At 45.4% G+C, this 21694-nt stretch overlaps 1 protein-coding gene across 1 annotated transcript in view; it reads left to right on the top strand.

Moving 5' to 3' along the window:
* LOC145354481 (VPS10 domain-containing receptor SorCS3-like) overlaps positions 1-21694 on the top strand; it is a 1074210-nt gene that overhangs the window by 984763 nt on the left and 67753 nt on the right. The window contains exon 19 of the mRNA XM_080205878.1: positions 21026-21212. Within this exon, the coding sequence (XP_080062004.1) occupies positions 21026-21212 (187 nt within the window). The remainder of the gene's footprint in view (positions 1-21025; positions 21213-21694) is intronic.

The following is a 21694-nucleotide window of genomic DNA, read 5'->3' as shown; positions in this document are numbered from 1 at the left end:
GTGACAGTGTGGAGTTTGCACATTCTCCCTGTGTCTGCTTGGGCTTTCTCCAGGTGCTCCAGTTTCCTCCCACAGTCCAAAAACGTGCGGGTTAGATGGACTGGCCATGCTAAATTGCCCCTTTGTGTCAGGGAGATTAGTAGGGTAAATACGCGGGGATAAGACCTGGGGTGGGATTGTTGTTGGTATAGGCTCAATGGGCTGAATGGCCTCCTGCTGCACTGCAGGCATTCTATAATTCTTTGATTACTTTGACTAAGTGGTTCCCCCCCACTTGTGAATCAAGTGAGTTTTAACGGTCACTTTTGAAAGAGATTCAATGCTGATATTTCCAAGAGATCGAGTCTGGCAGCTACTTAACCAGGAAGAAGATAAAAGGATATGGGGAAAGGACAGAGAAAATGGGATAACATCATCTTGCATCAATAGAAGAGTGAGCACTTGAAACCAGGTACGAATGAATGGGAAATATGAATTTATGCAGCATATCACCACCACAGATGTCCCAAAGCCAATGAAATACTTTTGAAGTGTAGTCATGTTGTAGTGTTGGAAACGCATTAGTCAATTTTCACACAGCAAAACTCCTCAGCAGCAATATGACCTTGCAGGTACTGACCAAAATTTTCCAGCCCTTCTGGCCTGTGAAACTTTCTACCTGTCAATGAGGACCACCCCCCACCCCCCACTCATGGTGTGTTTCCCAGTGGCGGAGGGTGAGGACATGCAAAACCCAAAGACATCGGCAGGACCAGAAGATCCTGTCAGCGGCCAATGGTGGGCCACTTTCGCTCCCAGAAAATATGCCACGGGGCGGAACTGGAAAATCCCACCCAGTATGTTTTTGAGATATCAATTGTAGGAGAACAATTAGACAGGACACCAGAAATAACTCCCATAGTTTCATGGGATCTTTAATACCCACCTGAGAAGGCAGATGAGACCTCAGTTTGATGTCTCATCCAGTTGTGCCATTCTGGAGGGTCACCCTTGATTTTGTGCTCGAGCCCTGGAGAGGGACGTGAACCCTTTGGACTCAGAGGTAAGAATGTCACACACTGAGGCATAGGTGGTATGTTGCAACTCATGATATATCAGGCTGTGACCTTCAGTGATTCTTTCTTTTTTTCTGTGTTAAGAAGCTATGCCCATTTAACTGACTGGAAGTTTTGCAACTTGAAATGAGACAGGACAAATGAGGCTACCTTCAAAGTGAAGGCGAAAAACAAACAATTCACCCTCAGAGGAGTGCAAGAGAGTGGCATTTCCTATAATTCAGAGGCCCATCCAAACTCATCATTGTCTAAGGAACATAAGAACATAAGAACATAAGAAATAGGAGCAGGAGTAGGCCATCTGGCCCTTCGAGCCTGCCCCGCCATTCAATAAGATCATGGCTGATCTGTCGTGGCTGATCTGTCGTGGCTCAGTTCCACTTTCCCGCCCTCTCCCCATAACCCTTAATCCCCTCTCTTATCAAAAACCCATCAACCCGCTTCTTAAAAATATTTAGCGAGGCAGCCTCCACCACTTCAACGGGCAGAGAATTCCAGAGATTCACCACCCTTTGAGTGAAGAAGTTCCTCCTCAACTCCGTTCTGAACCGCCCCCCCTTTATCTTGAGGCTGTGCCCCCTAGTCCTACTGTCTTTTTTGAGCGGGAAGAGTCTTTCCACCTCTATCCTATCCATCCCATTCATCATCTTATACGTCTCAATGAGATCTCCCCTCATTCTTCTAAACTCTAACGAGTACAAGCCTAGTTTATTCAGCCTCTCCTCATAGCTCAACCCCCTCAACTCCGGTATCAGCCTAGTAAACCTCCTCTGCACTCCCTCCAAGGCCAAAATATCCTTGCGCAGGTGCGGCGCCCAAAACTGCACACAGTACTCCAGCTGCGGCCTCACCAATGCCCTATACAGCTGCAGCAAGACCTCCCTACTTTTATATTCAATCCCCCTCGCTATGAAGGCCAGCATCCCATTCGCCTTCCTGACCACCTGCTGCACCTGCAGGCTGGGTTTTTGCGACTCATGCACAAGGACCCCGAGGTCCCTCTGCACCGTCGCCTGCTGCAGTTTTTCGCCACGTAAGTAATAGTCCTTCCTACCATTCTTCCTACCAAAGTGGACCACCTCACACTTGCCAACATTAAATTCCATTTGCCATTTCCTGGCCCATTCGCCCAGCCTATCTAGATCCTTCTGCAGACTCTCCACACCCTCCGCACAATTTGCCTTTCCCCCAATCTTGGTGTCATCAGCAAATTTCGACACCCTACACTCGGTTCCCTCCTCCAGATCATCTATATAAATGGTAAATAGCTGAGGCCCCAGCACCGACCCCTGGGGCACCCCACTAGTCACCAACTGCCAATCCGAATAGCACCCATTGACCCCCACTCTCTGCCTCCTATTTGACAACCAATCCTCTATCCACGCTAACACCCTACCCCCAACTCCATGTCCTCTGACCTTCTGCAGTAACCTCTTGTGAGGTACCTTATCAAACGCCTTCTGAAAATCCAGAAAGACCACATCCACCGGCTCTCCTCTATCCACCGCCCTAGACACATCCTCATAGAACTCCAGTAAATTTGTCAGACACGACTTCCCTTTAATGAAACCGTGTTGCGTCTGCCCTATCAAGCAATTCCCTTCAAGATGCCTCGCAATTTCCTCCTTAATGACGGATTCTAACATTTTACCTACCACAGACGTTAAACTAACCGGCCTGTAATTCCCCGCCTTTTGCCTGGCACCCTTCTTAAACAACGGCGTAACATTAGCCGTTTTCCAATCCTCCGGCACTTCCCCGGAATCCAGCGACGTCTGGAAAATAACCACCAAGGCATCCACTATCACCTCCGCCATTTCTTTCAGAACCCTCGGATGCATTCCATCCGGTCCTGGGGACTTGTCCACAATCAGCCCCTCCAGTCTGTCGCGCACCACCTCTCTAGTAACAGTAATGTCATTAAGACCCTCCAGTCCTACCACCTTTCCATCGCTAACACCCGGCAAATTATTCACGTCCTCCTCCGTGAAGACAGAAACAAAAAAGTTATTCAAGACCTTAGCCATATCCCCATCCCCTACCACTAGGTCCCCTTTCTCATCCGCTAAGGGACCAACGTTCACCCTAGCCAGCCTCTTCCTTTTTATATATTTATAAAAACTCTTGCTATCCTTTTTTATATTAAGCGCTAGCCCAGCTTCATAGCTTCTTCTACCCTCCTTTATCAACTTTTTTGTCAATCTTTGTTGACATTTAAACCTTTCCCAATCCTCTTCTCGCCCACTGCTCTTAGCTACTCTAAATTCCTCCGCTTTTAATTTAACACTTTCCTTCACCTCCTTCGTTATCCACGGCTTATTACCTCTCTTCCTACTGTCCTTTTTAACCATCGGAATAAATTTCTGCTGAGCACCAAGAAAGATCTCCTTAAAGATCCTCCACTGCTCCTCAGCAGACCTACCTTCCAACGCGCTCCCCCAGTCCAACCGCTCCTCACCCCCCTTCCTCCTCCCAGCAGCCCCCTTTTGTTCCTGACCCTTAGATAAAGCACTTTGTTCTTTGTAGAACTGTTTAAAGCATTTACTTATTGTATTTACTGCTTTAAGAATTGTGAGGGAGTGATTATCAGGCAGTTGTGGCCCATCAGCTTTAATTATCAAGTGTCCACACGGTGAAGCCTTACATTGTTTGCTGGAGCAGACGAGGAAGGAGCATCAGAGAGAAAGCTAAGACTTTACCTGTTAAAAACCTGTTTAAAATAAGTTTAAAGCACTTTGTTCTTTGTAGAACTGTTTAAAGCATTTACTTATTGTATTTACTGCTTTAAGAATTGTGAGGGAGTGATTATCAGGCAGTTGTGGCCCATCAGCTTTAAATCAGCGCCAAGTTTAAAAGGAGGCCTGGTGTAGATAGCGGGCAGCGGAGTGAGAGGGAAGCAGAGTGAGCTATTAGGGCTTAATATCAAAAAGGGCTGGAAGGTAAAAAGGCCTGGTGGAAAGAACAAGGAAAAAAAAAATTTTTCAAAACTACTACAGCAAAAAACAAGGAAAAAATTTTTTCCCACAACAAATTATATTGAATAATGGAGGGGCATGTGATGTGCGGTTCCTGTATGATGTGGGAACTGGTGGACCCCAGGGTCCTTCCCAGTGGCCATGTCTGCAGTAAGTGCAGGTTGCTGGAGGAGCTCCAGCTCAAGGTGGATGAGCTGGCCTCTGAGCTACAGACACTGAGGCTCATCAGGGGGAGAGAGGGTGTCATTGTCAATGGGGTGCAAGTGACATCCACCCCCCCTAGAAGAGACATTAAAATGGAAAATACTGGATGTTAAAACAATGGCTGCTACATACAGACCCAGTAAAAAGTCTGACAACACCAGGTTTTAGTCCAACCTATATACAGACCCACCCAGAACCCTTGGAAGTACACAATGGGTGAAATATAACAGACCAGGCTGCCGCCACTACAGAGATAGCAAGAAAGATTTTAGCTCTGGAAACAGACTGAAAGAAAACTGGTCTCTCTCCTTCTCTCTCTCTCTCCCTTTTCCTCTTTCTCTCTCTCTAGTGTAGGCCCCTTACAACCTGAAACAGGGCAATTAATAACAGGGAACAAAGAAATAGCTGAGGTACTAAATTCGTACTTTGCTTCTGTCTTCACAAAGGAACACATGAATAATGTACCAGAAGTTCTGAGAGAAACAAATTTTAGTGAGGAGCTGAAGGAAATCAGTATTAGTAGTGAAATTATTTTGAGGAAATTGATGGGATTGAAGGTGGATAAATCTCCTGGGCCGGATAATCTGCATCCCAGAATATTTAAAGAAGTAGCCCTGGAAACACCAGATCCATTGGTGGTCATTTTCCCTCTCTGTCTCTCTCCTGAACTAAGATCTTATAATTGCCACATCTTCTACATCTGACCATATCCACCAAGCCAACTCATCTAAATTAGCCACAACATTTAAAAATCTGTGCCTCAAAGGATGCTTGAATCATAGAATCCCTACAGTGCAGATGGAGGCCATTCAGCCCACTGAGTTTGCACAGGCCATTATCCTAACCAGGCCCTATCCCCATAACCCCATGCATTTAACCTAGCTTGTCACCCTGGCACTAAGGGTCAATTTAGAATGGCCAATGCACATATCTTTGGACTGTGGGAAGAAACCAGAACGCCCAGAGGAAACCATGACAACACGGGGAGAACATGCAGACTCCACATAGACAGTGATCCAAGCTGGGAATCGGGTGCCACTGTGAGGCATCGATGCTAAGCACAGTGCCACTGTGGCATGTCCCGCTTAACCATATACTCTTTTGATTGATTTTATTGCACGCTAACCTCCAAAATTTTTATTATTTCTTTTCCCTCAGTTTTAGTGGATAATACATTTGCTCTTTCTTTTCCACAAGGAAACTTTGTTTGATTGGCTCCGTATTGTTCACTGCATCAATATTTTAAAACCTTCTGATTTAGAAAAGACATATTCTTGTGAAAAAGAAACTCAAACCTTGGGTGGGATTCTGCTAGTTTGAGACTAAGTGGGTGACTACGGGCCTCTCCCGCTGGCTGAAATGGCAGATTCCCACGTCAGATTCTGTATTCAGAAGCTTATTCATTATGTACTGGTGCGTTCCCCTCCAAATTTCCTGGCGGCTGCCAGCTGCATCATTTACCCTCTGCCAGCTAGCGGGTTCAAAGGTTGAGGTTCCATATATAAAAGCCTGTCCAGCACACAGATAGACAGGGTGGTGAAGAAGGCATTCGGCATGCTTGGTATCATTGGTCAGAACTTTGAATACAGAGTTGGAATGTCTTGTTGAAGTTGTACAAGACATTGGTAAGGCCACACTTGGAATACTGTGTGCAATTCTGGTCAGCCTATTATAGAAAGGATATTATTAAACTAGAAAGAGTGCAAAAAAGATTTACTAGGATGCTACTGGGATTTCATGGTTTGAGTTATAAGGAGAGGTTGGATAGACTGGGACTTATTTCTCTGGAGCAGAGGAGCCTGGGGGGTAATCCTGTGGAGGTCTATAAAATAATGAGAGGCTCAGATCAGTTAGATAGTCAATATCTTTTCCCAAAGGTAGGGGAGTCTAAAACTAGAGGACATAGGTTTAAGGTGAGGGGGAGAGATACAAAAGTGTCCAGTGGGGCAACTTTTTCACACAGAGGGTGATGAATGCCTGGAACAAGCTGTCGGGGGCAGTAGTGTAGGCAGTACAATTTTGTCTTTTAACAAGCAGTTAGACAGTTACATGGGTAAGATGGCATAGAGGGATATGGGCCAAATGCAGGCAATTGGGATTAGTTTAGGGGTTTTAAAAAGAAAAGGGCAGCATGGACAAGTTGGGCAGAAGGGCCCGTTTCCATGCTGTATACCTCTATGACTCTATGACTTTTCACTCATATCACTCTCTGCAGTCCATCTGTCCTCGTGGGTCCATGCAGGCTGTTCGGAATCCAGAGGCTAAATTCTAGTCCTTTGCTTTCCATTCTTCAATGTCCCCCCACCCCTGCTCCCCCCCCACCTGCCATCATGCCTTCTGACACCCCCCCCAACACCCCATCCCAGTACAGCTGTCCCTCCACATTGCCCCCATTGTCATTGTCAGTGGCTCCCCGCAACACCACTTCAGGCCCTCACCTCGGATCATTGGAGTGAAGGGTCCATGAGTCCCACAGCACAATGCTGTCAATAACGACCAATTGGGCATGGAGCTGGAGGACACAAACCAGTCTGCCCCAGCAGAATGACAGTCAGCGCAACAGGAGCAGCACAGCGCCAGGACAGATAGACTATTGCATTCGCCCTGAAGTCTCGAGCAGACTGAGGTCTTTGTGCACGTCACTCTTTAGTATTTGGGATTGAGGCCAATGTGATTTCACCCACATGTGACGCAAGACTGGAAGGCTTGGTGAGGTTTCAGTGATCAGCTGTTTTAATGAACATTCAAGAGATGCAAATAGCACTCACACCATTAGGCAGTAGGAGAACTGACCCACTGTTAACCTGCCACTGGGAGAATTGCAAGCTGTTTTAATGCTGGAGGCTTTCCACCTTTTCAGCTCCCATTGGATTCTCCACTTCTGCCCTTCACCAAACCCGCCACAGGCAGAATGTGAAAATTCTGCCACTTTGTTCCCGCCAACCGAGAAGGTTGAACAGAGGGGAGTCACTCCATACCTAGAGTGGCACAGTGGTCAGCACTGCTGCCTCACAGTGCCAGGGTACCAGATTTGATTCCCAGTTTAGGTCACTGTCAATGTGGAGTTTGCATGTTCTTCCCATGGGTTGCCATGGTGCTCCAGTTTCCTCCCATAGTCCAAAAGATGTGCTAGTTAGGTGCATTGGCCAAGCTAAATTCTCCCTCAGTTTCCCCAAACAGGCAGCAGTGTATGGCGACTTGGGTATTTTCACGGTAACTTCATAGTAGTATTAATGTAAGCCTACTTGTGAATAAACTTCCCACCTGGTCATTGCATCTGTCCTGTAGGTGGCATGGGACACCATGGTTAGCACTGCTGCCTCACAGCGCCAGGGACCCGGGTTCAATTCTGGTCTTGGAGGTCTGTGCGGAGTTTGCCCGTTCTCCCCATGTCTGCGTAGGTTTCCTACGGGTGCTCCGGTTTCCTCCCACGCTTCAAAGATGTGAGAGTTAGATTTATTGGCCATGCTAAATTGTCCCTTGGTATCAAGGGGATTAGCAGGGTAAATGCTTGGAGTTATGGGGATAAGGCCTAGATGGGAATGTGATCGGTGCAGGCCCGATAGGCCAAATGGTCTCTTTCTGCACTGTAAGGATTCTATGATTCTAAGAGGGGAACAGGGATTGTAAGATCACTGGATCACTGCCAAGCTTGATGTGTTCCTCATCTGGCCCTCACGTGGGCATTTTACTGTTGAGGTAACTGAATAGTGACAGAAGCATGAGATTTAAGTTTCAATTCTCACTCTTCCAAGCCTGGGGGCGCTCACTCCCCAAGATGAGATCAGCTCCCAGAATGCAGGCTCAGTCTGGGATGCTTCTGCATGGTACAACACAATGTTTTCATTCATTGAGCCATCCAGGAAGCCATCTGTTTCATCCTGTCGAACAATATCGCAGGATTCTTCCATTCCGTGACAGTAGCAGCTGTTGTGGTCAGTGCCAACAGCCACTGTGTAATTAAAATGGAATGATATATGCACTGTGGCATCGAGCATTTAAATTTCTCATGAGAGGCTTGTCATCGAGGAATAAGTGCTATGCAATATATGGTGGGATATGTAGGTGAGCATCGAGCAGTTTTATGATACGGTCTGAACTTGGAGATCCGTTATATCCTCAAAGCACATCACAAACAACATTATGATATAAAATTATGGAGGTCTTAGGGGCCATTTCATTCCATTTTGTGAATTGACTTTTCCTCACCACATGTAGCAATAGAGAATAGGAATCGACAGCCAGACCACCTGACATGAATTGAAGTGTTATTGTGATTTTACTGGCAGCGATATTTGTTTTACATCATTTCACAGTGTTAGGAGCCCGAGCATCAGTTGTGGCTCAATGGGTTGCATTCTTGCCTTGCAATCTGAAGGTTGTGGGTTCAAGTCCCACACACACAGCCTTTATAGTGTAACATCTATGCAAATACTTTAGTGCAGTACTAAGGGAGCTGATGTCATTTGGACAAGATATTTACCTCGAGGCCCAGGTCCACACTTTCAGGTTGACGTGGCACTATTTGAGAGCAGGGCTCAGAGGTTCACCCTGGAATCCTGCCTGATATTTATTTCTTAGCCAACGTCAGTGAAAAGAAGGATTATGTGGTCATTAGCACATTACTGTTCAGGGTGGCACGCTATATACAAAATCAACTGCAGCATTCCTTCCATTATAACGAGTGCACTTCAAAAGAATATAATTGATGGTAAAAGTACTTTTGGACACCTTGAACACGTGGAAAGTGCAAAATAAATAATAAATGCAGACCATCTATGACGATTGTCCCTTTAAGGGCAACACAGCAGAGTAAGGGTCACCTGTCTTGGTGACCAATCGGGATTCAAAGTGAGGTATCACCCCAGGGGCAGGAGTTCTCCTCAGCAGAAATATTTGAGAATTAGATGCAAGCATGCAGCTCTTGAAGATCACTAAATAAATCCCTTAAAATGAAGCTTCTGAAAGTGCGTAATTACTTTCGGCGTGGCACAGTGGGGCAGCACAGTGGTTAGCACTGCTGCTTCACAGCTCCAAGAACCCAGATTTGATTCCAGGCTTGGGTCACTGTCTGCGTGGAGTTTGCACAATTTCCCCGTGTTTGTTTGAGTTTCCTCTGGGTGCTCCAGTTTCCTCCTACACGCCGAAGATGTGCGGGTTAGGTGAATTAACCAAGCTAAATTTCCCCTTAGTGTCCTGGCATGTGTAGGTTAGAGGAATTAGTGGGTAAATGTATGGGGTTACAGGATCGGGCCTGGGTGGGATTGTTGTCGGTGCAGATTCGATGGGCTGACTAGCCTCCTTTTGCACTGTATTCTATGATTTCATGATCACCTCTTCCTTTTTGCTTTGATGGAACAACTTACTATTGAGTTGGCAACACCCTTTCCCCCTTCCTCCCCTTCCCAATTTCTACTTCAGTAAGACTTTATCCCAAAGCTCCAATTTTTCAATCCTCTTATCCTCTAACTCATTGCATCTATTGCTCCCTCCCCACTTTTTCATATCTCCAATGAGTTGAGCTCAATGTCTCCGACTCGAACTGTAGTTGGGTGCAGCAGTCAATAGTGGCTGTGGTATTGTCCTAGTAATGTACAAAAAATCTTATCAAATTCAACAATAGCAACTTGCAACATTGAATTCAATAAATATGCCCCTCTGGCACTGGAATAATGAAAGCTGAAGCATTGTTGTAAAAATCCAAAGTGTTCATGAATATCCCTCAGGGGAAGCAACCTGCCATCCATATGTGAATACATGTCAGTGTTTCCGATCAAGTGCCTCTTTCTTAATGCTTAGAGGACAACCAGTGAATGAGTAATAAATGTTATCTGGCCCCCAGCATCCAAGAAGAAATAATGATCTAAAATAAAGTACTCACTGCCCCCGTCCCAATCTAAAGCATTAAAAAAGCCAATCTCATTTATTATTATTGTCACAAGTGGACTGATATAAACACTGCAATGAAGTTACTGTGAAAATAGTCACCACACTCCAGCACCTGTTCAGGTACACTGAGGGAGAATTTCACATGGCCAATGCACCTAACCAGCAGGTCGTTGAGACTGTGGGAGGAAACCAAAGCACCCAGAAGAAACCCACACAGACGCAGGGAGAATGTGCAGACTCCACACAGACAGTGATCCAAGCCAGGAATCGAAGCCAGGTCTCTGGCGCTGTGAGGCAGCAATGCTAACCACTGTGCCACCATGCTGCCCTTGGTACATCCTAGCTACTGTTTCTAGTTTAATTTTGCCTTCTGTCCTACCTTTGCCAACCATGGTGGCATTTCATGCACCTTATGGTCCTCATCCACGTTCATCTTTCCAACTTAAGTCTGTCATAATTCAATGTTGTTTGGGGTAGGGTGCTGTACCATTGACACGGGGTCGGTGGCAACGTTAAGGGTGCAGCATTTTCTACAGACGTACATGCTCTGTTGACTTCAAACTAAAGATGGGAATCATTACAGAAATAGTTAACTTGTGTGACACCTTTTGCAAAAAAACTTTGTCTCCATGCGACGTCTCTGGTGACCTCAGGATATCCCAAAGCATTTTGCAGCAAATAAAGTAAGCTTTTTGGAATGCAGTCACTGCTGTTTGCATCCAGCAGACTGGAAATGTCATTACTCCCTGTGGGAAATTGCGCCGAGCTACATGCAATGCCCATAAAGCAGCAGCCTACCTTGTCCAAACAAATCGACTCACAATCAAGAGGCTCTCCAAACAGCTGGATCCCCTGTTGATAGTTAATCCATATTTTAAACGGAGCCTGAAAAAATAATAGGAAACAAAGCCTCATTCTCTGAATTGGTGTGCTGTGGGATTGTTGCAGTTTTTAAAAACGTCTTCATAAATCCATCTATTTCGTCTCCTCCACCTTCACCTCAGACAAGGAAGGGTGACCCAGTGGTTAGTGCTGCTGCCTCACAACACCAGGGACCTGAGTTCAATTCCTGCCTTGGGTGAGTGTCTGTAGAGTTTGCATATTCTCCCTGCATCTGCGTGGGATTCCTCCGGATGCTCTGGTTTCCTCCTCTAGTCCGAAAGACTTGGTGGATTGGCCATGCTAAATTGTCTCTTAGTGTCACAAGATGTGTAGGTTAAAGAGATTAGCAGGATAAACATCTGACATTTCGAGGCTAGGATGGGCATGGGATACTCTGTCAGAGAGTCAGGGCAGACCTATTGGGCCGAACGGCCTCCTTCTGCACAGTAGGGATTCTGTGATTTTGTATCCATGTGTCCATGCATGCTCGTGGAAAACACAAGCGCACAAATCACCTCCATTGTCTTTGGTCCTCTCCACAATCTCCACTCTTAATTTCATGACCACCGATTTCATCTCCTTGGCAACCGTCTGTGCCTGAACCAGACAGTTTGCAATCTCTGTGTCATGCTTGACACTGAGCTAGCTTCTAACCACATGTTCATGCCATCACCATGACTGAATCACCATAATCTGCCCCCACATTAGTTCATCTTCTTCTTATCTATGCCTCGATGTGTTGGTGCCAATGCAATTCTGGCCAGCCTCTCATATTCTCCACCTAATAACCTGAGGCCATCCAAAACTCTACGACAAATGTCCCCACTAACACCAAGTCCCATTCGCCCATTGCCCCTGTGCTCACTGACCTGTATTGGCCTCCAGCTATGCAGATGACTTTTAAAATTTTCACCATTGTTTGCAAATCCTTCCTGAACCTTATCCCTCCCTCTGTATCTCTGTAATCTCCTCCAGCCCCAAAACCCTCCAAGATCTCCACGTTTCTCCAATTCCAGCAGATCACACATACCCGTTTTGAATCAGTCCACCAATGGCTGTGTGTACCTTTTACTGCCTAGCCCTAAGCTTTGGAATACCTCACCCCTCCACCCCAAAACTTTCAACTATTTTATCCTTATTTAAGGTTTTATTCATTCATTCGTGGGATATGGGCATCGCTGGCTTTTATTGCCCATCCCTAGTTCCTCCTTTTCAGAGGGCAGTTGAGAGTCACCCTCATCACTGTGGCTGTGGAGTCACATGTAGGCCAGACCAGGTAAGGACGGTAGATTTCCTTCCCTAAAGGGCATTAGTGAACCAGATGGGTTTTTCCAACAACTTGACAATGATTTCAGGATCATCAGTAGACCCTTAATTCCAGATTTTCTATATTGAATTCGAATTCCACCATTTGCAAATGTGACTCAAATTGGGGATGTGCGATCGGCCAGAGTTGGAGGAAGGGGGAGATCTTGGAGGCTCTGAGGCTAGATAAGATTACAGAGGTACAGTGGTAAGGATGAGGCTCAAGACAGATTTGCAAACAAGGATGTGAATTTTCAAAAATCATCAGCTTAGCTGGATTCAAACCCAGCACATTAGCTGAGTTTCCGGATTAACCTTGGATAAAAGCAAATCACTGCGGATACTGGGATCTGAATCCAAAAGAGAAAATGCTGGAAAACCTCAACAGGTCTGGCAACATCCGTAAGGAGAGAAAAGAGTTGACGTTTCAAGTCTAGAGCTTTGACAAAGGGTCATCTGGACTCGAAACGTCAGCTCTTATCTCTCCTAACAGATGCTGCCAGACCTGCTGAGATTTTCCAGCATTTTCTCTTTTGGTTTTTGGATTAACAGTCTGCTGATAATACCACTTGGCCAGCGTCTCCCAGCTAAGGTCATCCTTAGAACCTTACCCCTGACCAACTTGACCTGACATCCCCCTTGTCAGCTCGGTGTCAAATTCTGTATCAAAACAGTGCTTTGAAGTGCCTTGAAGTGTTTTATAGTGATGAATGCTCTAAATTAATCTAAATCGCTGTCTTATATAAAATATGAAATGAATGGAGAGGAAGATTAAACTCAGCCCAGCAGGTGAATCTGCAAACTGCATCAACTCCTCGGGGACTCATTTTGGTCCATCTAAACTTAATTTAATTGTCGTACTCAAGCCCTGCACCTGAGATAAGCAAACAATTTATCTTCTTGTATGCAGCTGGCTTTTGAAAGGGTTGCAACAGACATTAACATCATTGAGATGTGTTGGATCCATTCCCAAATTTGGAAGAGGAGTGGGTGGTAGAAATATTCATAAGAAACCAATGACAGTGCCACGAGGGAGATTGCTAAAGCACAATAAAGCATTCAAATCACCTATCGGTATTTTAAAAAAAATCCTGGGTCAGAAAGGATGTCCCCTGCTATATTTTAAATGTTTTTGCCTCTACTGCTCCCCTGACAGATTATTGAAATTTCTTCAGCAAATACATTTGTCCAGTATCTGTTTTAAGCCTACTTTACACCAATTCCCATTTATGTCCCCTGGTTCTACTTTGCTGGCTTCATTGAAAGTAATTACCTGAGTGTACTGCACTAATTAGGTGAATCAGTCTAAAAGCCTTCTGTTAGGTGGCAGCGAGACTATTCTTCAATAAATTGTGTTCTCTTTAGTCACGTGAGGGATTCAAGATCCCTCTGCGATTTGGATATTCGTGGCATTTCCTGAGCTGGGGCCTTAAAGAAACCCCACAAGAAAGGTTATTCCTAGGCATCAGATATGCAAATACTTTTTACTCTTTTCTTCGGGGTGGAACCATAGAATCTCTACAGTGCAGAAGGAGACCATTTGGCCCATCGAGCCTGCACCGACAGCAATCCCAACCCAGCCCTTATCCCCATAACCCCACATATTTACCCTGCTAGTCCCCATGACACTAAGGGTCAATTTAGCATGGCCAATCCACCTAACCCGCACATCTTGGGACTGTGGGAGGAAACTGGAACACCCGGAGGAAATTCACGCAGACATGGGAAGAACATGCAAACTCTACACAGACAATGACCTGAGGAAAGAATTCAACCCGGATCCCTGGTACTGTGAGGCAGCAGTGCTAACCACCGTGCCACCATACCACCCAGATTAGCTTGCTCCAATAAACTTAGTAAAGAATTCAGTATGTCCCTCTTTATTTGAGAATCGTTAGAATGTGGAACTCATTAAAACAGGCAATCGCTTGCCTGTCATCTGAATGTACCCCTAATACCTTTTGCATTTTTGGAATTTTCAAATCCCTTTTTGCAAATAATTCTATCTTTTCCCCAAAAGCATTCTGCTGAGAAATCAGATATTACCAGTTTTACAAATTCTTTCTTTGTGAAGGTGAAGATACGTCAATGGTTGGGTCAACTTAATCAAGTTTTTATTTTTGAATTCCTAAGAAAATTTCCTGTCACATCCTCCCACGTATGGGACAGCCCTCGTTTATGTGAAGCACCTGGGAAAAGGAATGCTTGGGAAGCAAATCTTTGCAGGGATAGTGAGGACGAGTCTGACTATTCAAATAGCTCTTTCAAAGAGCCAACACAGACACAATGGGCAGAATGGCCTGCCTCTGTACTGTGAACTGTGTCAAAAGTTCCACAAGTCAGTCAGCAAAAATAATTTCCTTGACAACATTTTGCTTTTCTTTGCAAAGTGCACAAAGAACAATGATGAATGGTCAGGTGTCATCACGTGCTGTAATTAAGAATGATTTATCATGTTCACAGCACTTGGCAATTGCACTGCCCTTTGGCAGAACTACTCTGTCACATAACCACTTGTTCATTCCATCCTTCTTTATTCAATGTTATCCGCATGTAGTTTGATAAATTCCTGCATAAGTACATCAAACTCCGGCTTAGTTTTCCCTCCCAGAGTATGTATTGGTCTTGACTAGGGTGGGGATGACCTTATAGAAGTTGAGCGTCTTTGCATTTCTTGCAATCCAACTAAAAGGTTGCCACTAAAGAGGAACCAAGGGCCCCATTTGAAAGGGACACCACTAATTTACTGTAACGACAAACTCCTCAAAACTTTATCAGAAACTTAGCTATTCAGATTAGAGTGAAATACCCAAGAGTGACAAGGGGCTCCAATCCCCAATGTCCACAGCTCACAAAATGACCAAAATGTATGGACGGACACCATGCTCCCTCTCTCAGGATATCTGGGTGTGGACATGATCACAAAAATAGGGGCAGGCAGTTGAGTCAATTGACCACTGCCTGGATCTGTTGATGGTCACTTTGGCTTGCCCCAGTTAGGAGCAGTCCCACATGGCCGCTCTCTGATCTCCCCTTCAGACTGGATGGGTGACCATTGCTCCACATGATTTGTTGGGATTTCTTTCTGATTTTCTGAACTGATTATTGGCCATGGATATTATCTAGCCACAGGAGGATCCAAGCATTACTGTATAGCAGCATAGTATCCCTACAGTGCAGAAGGAGGCTGTTCAAGCCTGCACTGACAACAATCCTCCACTGACCTTATCCCCATAACCCCAGGTACTTACCCTGCTAATCCCCCTAACCTACACATCGTGGGACCCTAAGGGGAAACTTAACATGGCCAATCAACCTAACCAGCACGTCATTGGACTGTGGGAGGAAACCCTCACAGACATGGGGGGAATGTGCAAATTCCACACAGACAGCCACCCAACACCAGAATTGAACCTGGGTCCCTGGCACTGTGAGGCAGCAATGCTAACCACTGTGCCACCGCACTGCCCATGATACAGAATCTGACTCAGAAGTACATAAGATTGTCTCTGGGATATCTAAATAGGCAAATGTTCCACTGATCAGCACTGGCATGCTGTATCTTTAATAGAAATCATGAAAACCATGGAAATAATTCTTTCATGTGTTGATAATATAACTGAAGTAAATTAAGGGTAATGGAAAATTCAAGTTTTAAAACTTGACTAATTCCTCAACTTCAAATTGCACATTTTTGAGGAGAAGGCTGTTTGGTTGCACCTGTTGGAATTGTATTTTAAAGGATAGCTGACACTGTGAAGGGTGACCCCCTAATTACAATTAAATTGCTTTGATTCAAATCAGTTTTAGATTTGCACTACTCCAATGGCGATGAGGCGATGTGTGGCCAGTCGCATCATTTCATTACTGACTAAAATGACAAAGTGCAAGGACAAACTAAAGAGCTGCGAAAGCATACCTGTGGCTGGTGAATAAAGTTTTGGGTTTTTGGATCTTTGTGAGTTAGGGGCAAACTGGCAACATCATTCAGAGCTGGCTGTGTGTAATAACTCCACAGAGGTGAAAAGTCCCGTCACCAAGTTCTGAAAGAAATGGCGGAGGTTATAGTGGATGCCTTGGTGGTTATTTTCCAGACGTCACTGGATTCCGGGGAAGTGCCGGAAGATTGGAAAACGGCTAATGTTACGCCGTTGTTTAAGAAGGGTGCCAGGCAAAAGGCGGGGAATTATAGGCCGGTTAGTTTAACGTCTGTGGTAGGTAAAATGTTAGAATCCGTCATTAAGGAGGAAATTGCGAGGCATCTTGAAGGGAATTGCTTGATAGGGCAGACGCAACATGGTTTCATTAAAGGGAAGTCGTGTCTGACAAATTTACTGGAGTTCTATGAGGATGTGTCTAGGGCAGTGGATAGAGGAGAGCCGGTGGATGTGGTCTTTCTGGATTTTCAGAAGGCGTTTGACAAGGTACCTCACAAGAGGTTATTGCAGAAGGTCAGGGGACATGGAGTTGGGGGTAGGGTGTTAGCGTGGATAGAGGATTGGTTGTCAAATAGGAGGCAGAGAGTGGGCGTCAATGGGTGCTATTCGGATTGGCGGTTGGTGACTAGTGGGGTGCCCCAGGGGTTGGTGCTGGGGCCTCAGCTATTTACCATTTATATAGATGATCTGGAGGAGGGAACCGAGTGCAGGGTGTCGAAATTTGCTGATGACACCAAGATTGGGGGAAAGGCAAATTGTGCGGAGGGTGTGGAGAGTCTGCAGAAGGATCTAGATAGGCTGGGCGAATGGGCCAGGAAATGGCAAATGGAATTTAATGTTGGCAAGTGTGAGGTGGTCCACTTTGGTAGGAAGAATGGTAGGAAGGACTATTACTTACGTGGCGAAAAACTGCAGCAGGCGACAGTGCAGAGGAACCTCGGGGTCCTTGTGCATGAGTCGCAAAAACCCAGCTTGCAGGTGCAGCAGGTGGTCAGGAAGGCGAATGGGATGCTGGCCTTCATAGCGAGGGGGATTGAATATAAAAGTAGGGAGGTCTTGCTGCAGCTGTATAGGGCATTGGTGAGGCCGCAGCTGGAGTACTGTGTGCAGTTTTGGGCGCCGCACCTGCGCAAGGATATTTTGGCCCTGGAGGGAGTGCAGAGGAGGTTTACTAGGCTGATACCGGAGTTGAGGGGATTGAGCTATGAGGAGAGGCTGAATAAACTAGGCTTGTACTCATTAGAGTTTAGAAGAATGAGGGGAGATCTCATTGAGACGTATAAGATGATGAATGGGATGGATAGGATAGAGGTGGAGAGACTCTTCCCGCTCAAAAAAGACAGTAGGACTAGGGGGCACAGCCTCAAGATAAGGGGGAGGCGGTTTAGAACGGAGTTGAGGAGGAACTTCTTCACTCAAAGGGTGGTGAATCTCTGGAATTCTCTGCCCGTTGAAGTGGTGGAGGCTGCCTCGCTAAATATTTTTAAGAAGCGGGTTGATGGGTTCTTGATAAGAGAGGGGATTAAGGGTTATGGGGAGAGGGCGGGAATGTGGAACTGAGCCACGACAGATCAGCCATGATCTTATTGAATGGCGGGGCAGGCTCGAAGGGCTAGATGGCCTAGTCCTGCTCCTATTTCTTATGTTCTTATTTCTTAAGTTACTTTATTCACACCATACCTCTTTACACAGCCAGTTCTCCAGTTGCTCCCTGCTGAATGCAGGCTGGGAGTCTGACACACCTGCTTTAAATAGGAAGCATGAAGCTCCCTGATTTAACCACCAATTAGGACTCATCAGGCAGTTCATAGTCGAGCGAGCCAACCTCATTAGCCTGGCTGAAGTCCTCACCCTGTGTGTGTTCCTCCTCATGCTTCCTCCCCTCTCCCCCACCTTTCCCTCCTGCTCCATAGCTACTTCTTCCCTGTCACTTTCTCCTCATTCCTCTTCAACCACCACCTTTCTGTCCCTGTTCTCCTCCTCCCTTTTCTCATCCCCTTCTTCACTTCTTCAATTCCAGTGACTCTTAAAGCCTCTTCTTCCACTTCCCCCAGTGCATTCCCTGCCATCTCACTACTCTTCTCTGTCACTCACCGAGCCAAGCACTAATTTCTTCACTGCTGGCTGCCTCTGGGAGTCAAGGCACGAGTGCAGCTCATTAGCAACTCACTTAATTCATAAATCATGATTTCCAATACATCATTTCTATGCAAGAGCCATCACTTTCTCAGCAGATAAGAGTATTATCCGTCCCGTTCTCTGGTGCTGAATTATACAAGTGTCACTGTTTGACACAACATGATTAACAGGTAGTGCTTGATGCGTACATGGATAGCATTAAGCTATTATTTATATTACATTTAAGAATTGAACAGTTTGAGTGAAATGTTTGGAGAGAACATGAAAACTGTGGGTTTATTTTGTTGGGCTTCTCTTTCTCCAAACTTTCCCTGGATTTGTGCTGAGTAGCTCCCAGAGGTACCATCTAGACGTCCAACTGTTCTTCACGTGCAAGCCTTCACATTGATGTAAAGTAGTTGTTCAGTCAGGGGGCTGAATGATTTGACAGCCAAGGGAGAGTCACTCCTAACCCACATCCAAACACTGTCAATGGAATAGGGTCATATGGGATTGGTGGGCCTGAATTATAGGGAGCAGTTGGCCAAGCTAGGACTTTATTCCTTGGAACATAGGAGAATGAGGAATGACCTTACTGAGGTGTATAAAATCACGAGGGGCAGAGATAGGATGAACGCACATGGGGAGGGATTTTACAGCCTCATTTGTACCAAAACCCTAAAATCCCGCCTGAGGTCAATGGACCTCTTCATGGTCCACCCTTTCCCGCTCTGATTCCCGTGGCAGGCGAGACAGTAAAATTCCAGCCCACAGTCTTTTTCCCCAGGAAGGGGGAATTGAAAACTAGAGGGCATCAGTTTGAGGTGAGAGAGGAAACATTTAAAAGGGACCTGAGGGGTAACTTTGTCACACAGAGGGTGGTGCGGATATGGAATGAGCTGTCCTAGAATGAGCAGGCAGAATAACAACATGTAAAAAACATTTGGATAAGAACATGGATGGAAAATAATTAAAGGGGTATAGGCCAAACGCAGGCAATTGCGACTAGCTGCGGGAAAACCATGGTAAGCAAGGACCAATTGAGCCAAAGGGCCTGTTTTCATGCTGTGTTGCTCTATTATTCTATGACATGCAGTAACCTTTGATAATTTTCATTTCCCTTTCCCAAGGATACTCAGGTTGCATGTCACTCTCCAACTGGCACCCTGTCTGAGATCCACAAACTTAGGATTGCCATTTATTCTGGTGGCTTCATAGGATCCCAGTGCAGAAGGAGTCCATTTGTCCCATCGAGTCTGCATTGACACTCTAACAAAGTATATTACCCAATCCTTCTCCCTTGCCCTTCCCCCATAACCCCCACACACTTGCCATGGTTAATCCATCTAACCTCCACATCTTGCGTCATTAAGGGACAACGTAGCATGGCCAATCCACCTAACCTGCACAATTTTGGAGTGTGGGAGGAAACCAGAGCACCCGGAGGAAACCCACACAGACACGGAGAGAATGTGCAAACTCCACAGAGTCACCCAAGGCTGGAATTGAACCCGGGCCCCTCGCACTATGAGGCAGCAATGCTAACCACTGTGCCAACAGGCCACACCAATCTTGGCTTCTAAGTCACATTGGTCAGAGCTTCACCTGACAATGTATTCACTGAATAGAACTTTAAGTAACTTGCCATGTTTTGGTTTCAATTATAAATTTTCCAAGTAACGCATTGGATATGAAGAGCTTGGGAGGAAAATGATGAAGGTTCAGATAAGTACAAGTCTTTCTTTATCGCCACCTTTGCCTTGATGACCATCCTCAAAACCAGCCTCCATAGCTATGCTTTTGACCATCCCATAATTTCAATCTATCATCACACATTAACTTCCTCATCACTCTGCCCAACTTCTTTGAAAGCCCTTTTTATGTGAACATCATTCTTCAAGTGCATTTTGTTTAGGTGAGAGTTTAATTTTACTTTCAAGGTCTAAAAGGATTTGTACGCTAAGAAAGCAGAGGTTTTCATGTTACAGTTGTTATTAACTTGATCCAACCTAAAAGTTTTTAATTGCACTGATAACCTGTTAAAATGGAGCTGAATGGATAGAATCCTACAGTGCAGAAGGAGGCCATTCTGCATCGACCACAATCCCACCCAGGCCCTACACCCATAATCCCATCCATTTACCTAGCTAGTCCCCCTGATTAGCTAAGAGGCAATTTAGCAGGGCCAGTCCATCTAACCTGTGCGTTTCTGGACTATGGGAGGAAACTGGAGCACCTAGAGAAACCCACACAGACACGGGGAGAATGTGCAAGCTCCGCCCAGACAATGACCCAAGGAATCAAACCTGGGTCCCTCATTGCTGTGAGGCAGCAGTGCTGACCATTGTGCCACCAATCCATACTTAAGGGAAAGTTAGATAAGCGCATGAGCTAAAAGGAATTGTGTAAAAGGTTGCAAAAGTGGAAGATGGGTGAAGTTACATAGAGATTGTAAATACCAGCATTGAACTGTTGGGTTGACTGGCCTGTCGCTATGCTGAAAATCATCTATAATTTTAATTCCCACGCTGATTGCTGGTGGTGGGATTTGCAAGTTTGTGCTTATTAAATTACAAGAAGTTATTGCTTTGAGAATACAATGTATGGAGAGTCAATTTGTATTGAACAGCTCACAGACCTGCCTATTACATTGACACAGGGAGACGTTCCAAGGACCAGTTTACAGATGGAGTTTGGAGATGGGACTGCAGTAACGTACTCTAATCTCAGCTCAGTTGAAGGAGGGATCAAACACATCTATAAAAACGGTGGAATCTATCGTGTCATCGCTCAAGCATGGAACAATCTGGGATCCACCCAAGCCATCCTCTTCCTGCATGTAATGTGTAGGTCAAGACAAAAACATGCCGTAGAAAGTGCAAATGCTAGAAATACACAGGAATGTCAGCATTGTGCTTGAAGACTGATTTAGATTAACTGGGCCAAGTGGCAAGTTTCTGTGCTTTCGATTCCATAGTAAGAAGTCTCACAACATCAGGTTAAAGTCCAACAGGTTTATTTGGAATCATGAGCTTTTGGAGCGCTGCTCCTTCATCATGTGAGTCCCACCGCTTAGATTCCGTAGCACCAGGCATACCTAACAATGAGGTATCAACCTGGTGAAGCTATGACACAGGGCTACTTAACGTTTAATAGAATAACATTAATAACATTGATATTTAAATTGCATCTGACTGAATGTAATTTGTCAGTCTGTGTTGTGTATTATAAGGTGAGATAGCCTGTGAATTTGATTAAATGTTCTGCGATTTTGTCTGTGACAATCTCTAATTTTAAGTAGACTTTAATGGGGGTTTTTGAAGACGTT

The sequence above is a fragment of the Carcharhinus amblyrhynchos genome, chromosome 17, assembly GCF_965287045.1.
Source record: "Carcharhinus amblyrhynchos chromosome 17, sCarAmb.v2.hapA, whole genome shotgun sequence".
In the NCBI taxonomy this organism is placed as follows: Eukaryota; Metazoa; Chordata; class Chondrichthyes; order Carcharhiniformes; family Carcharhinidae; genus Carcharhinus; species Carcharhinus amblyrhynchos.
This window is presented reverse-complemented; position numbering and strand designations above follow the sequence as displayed.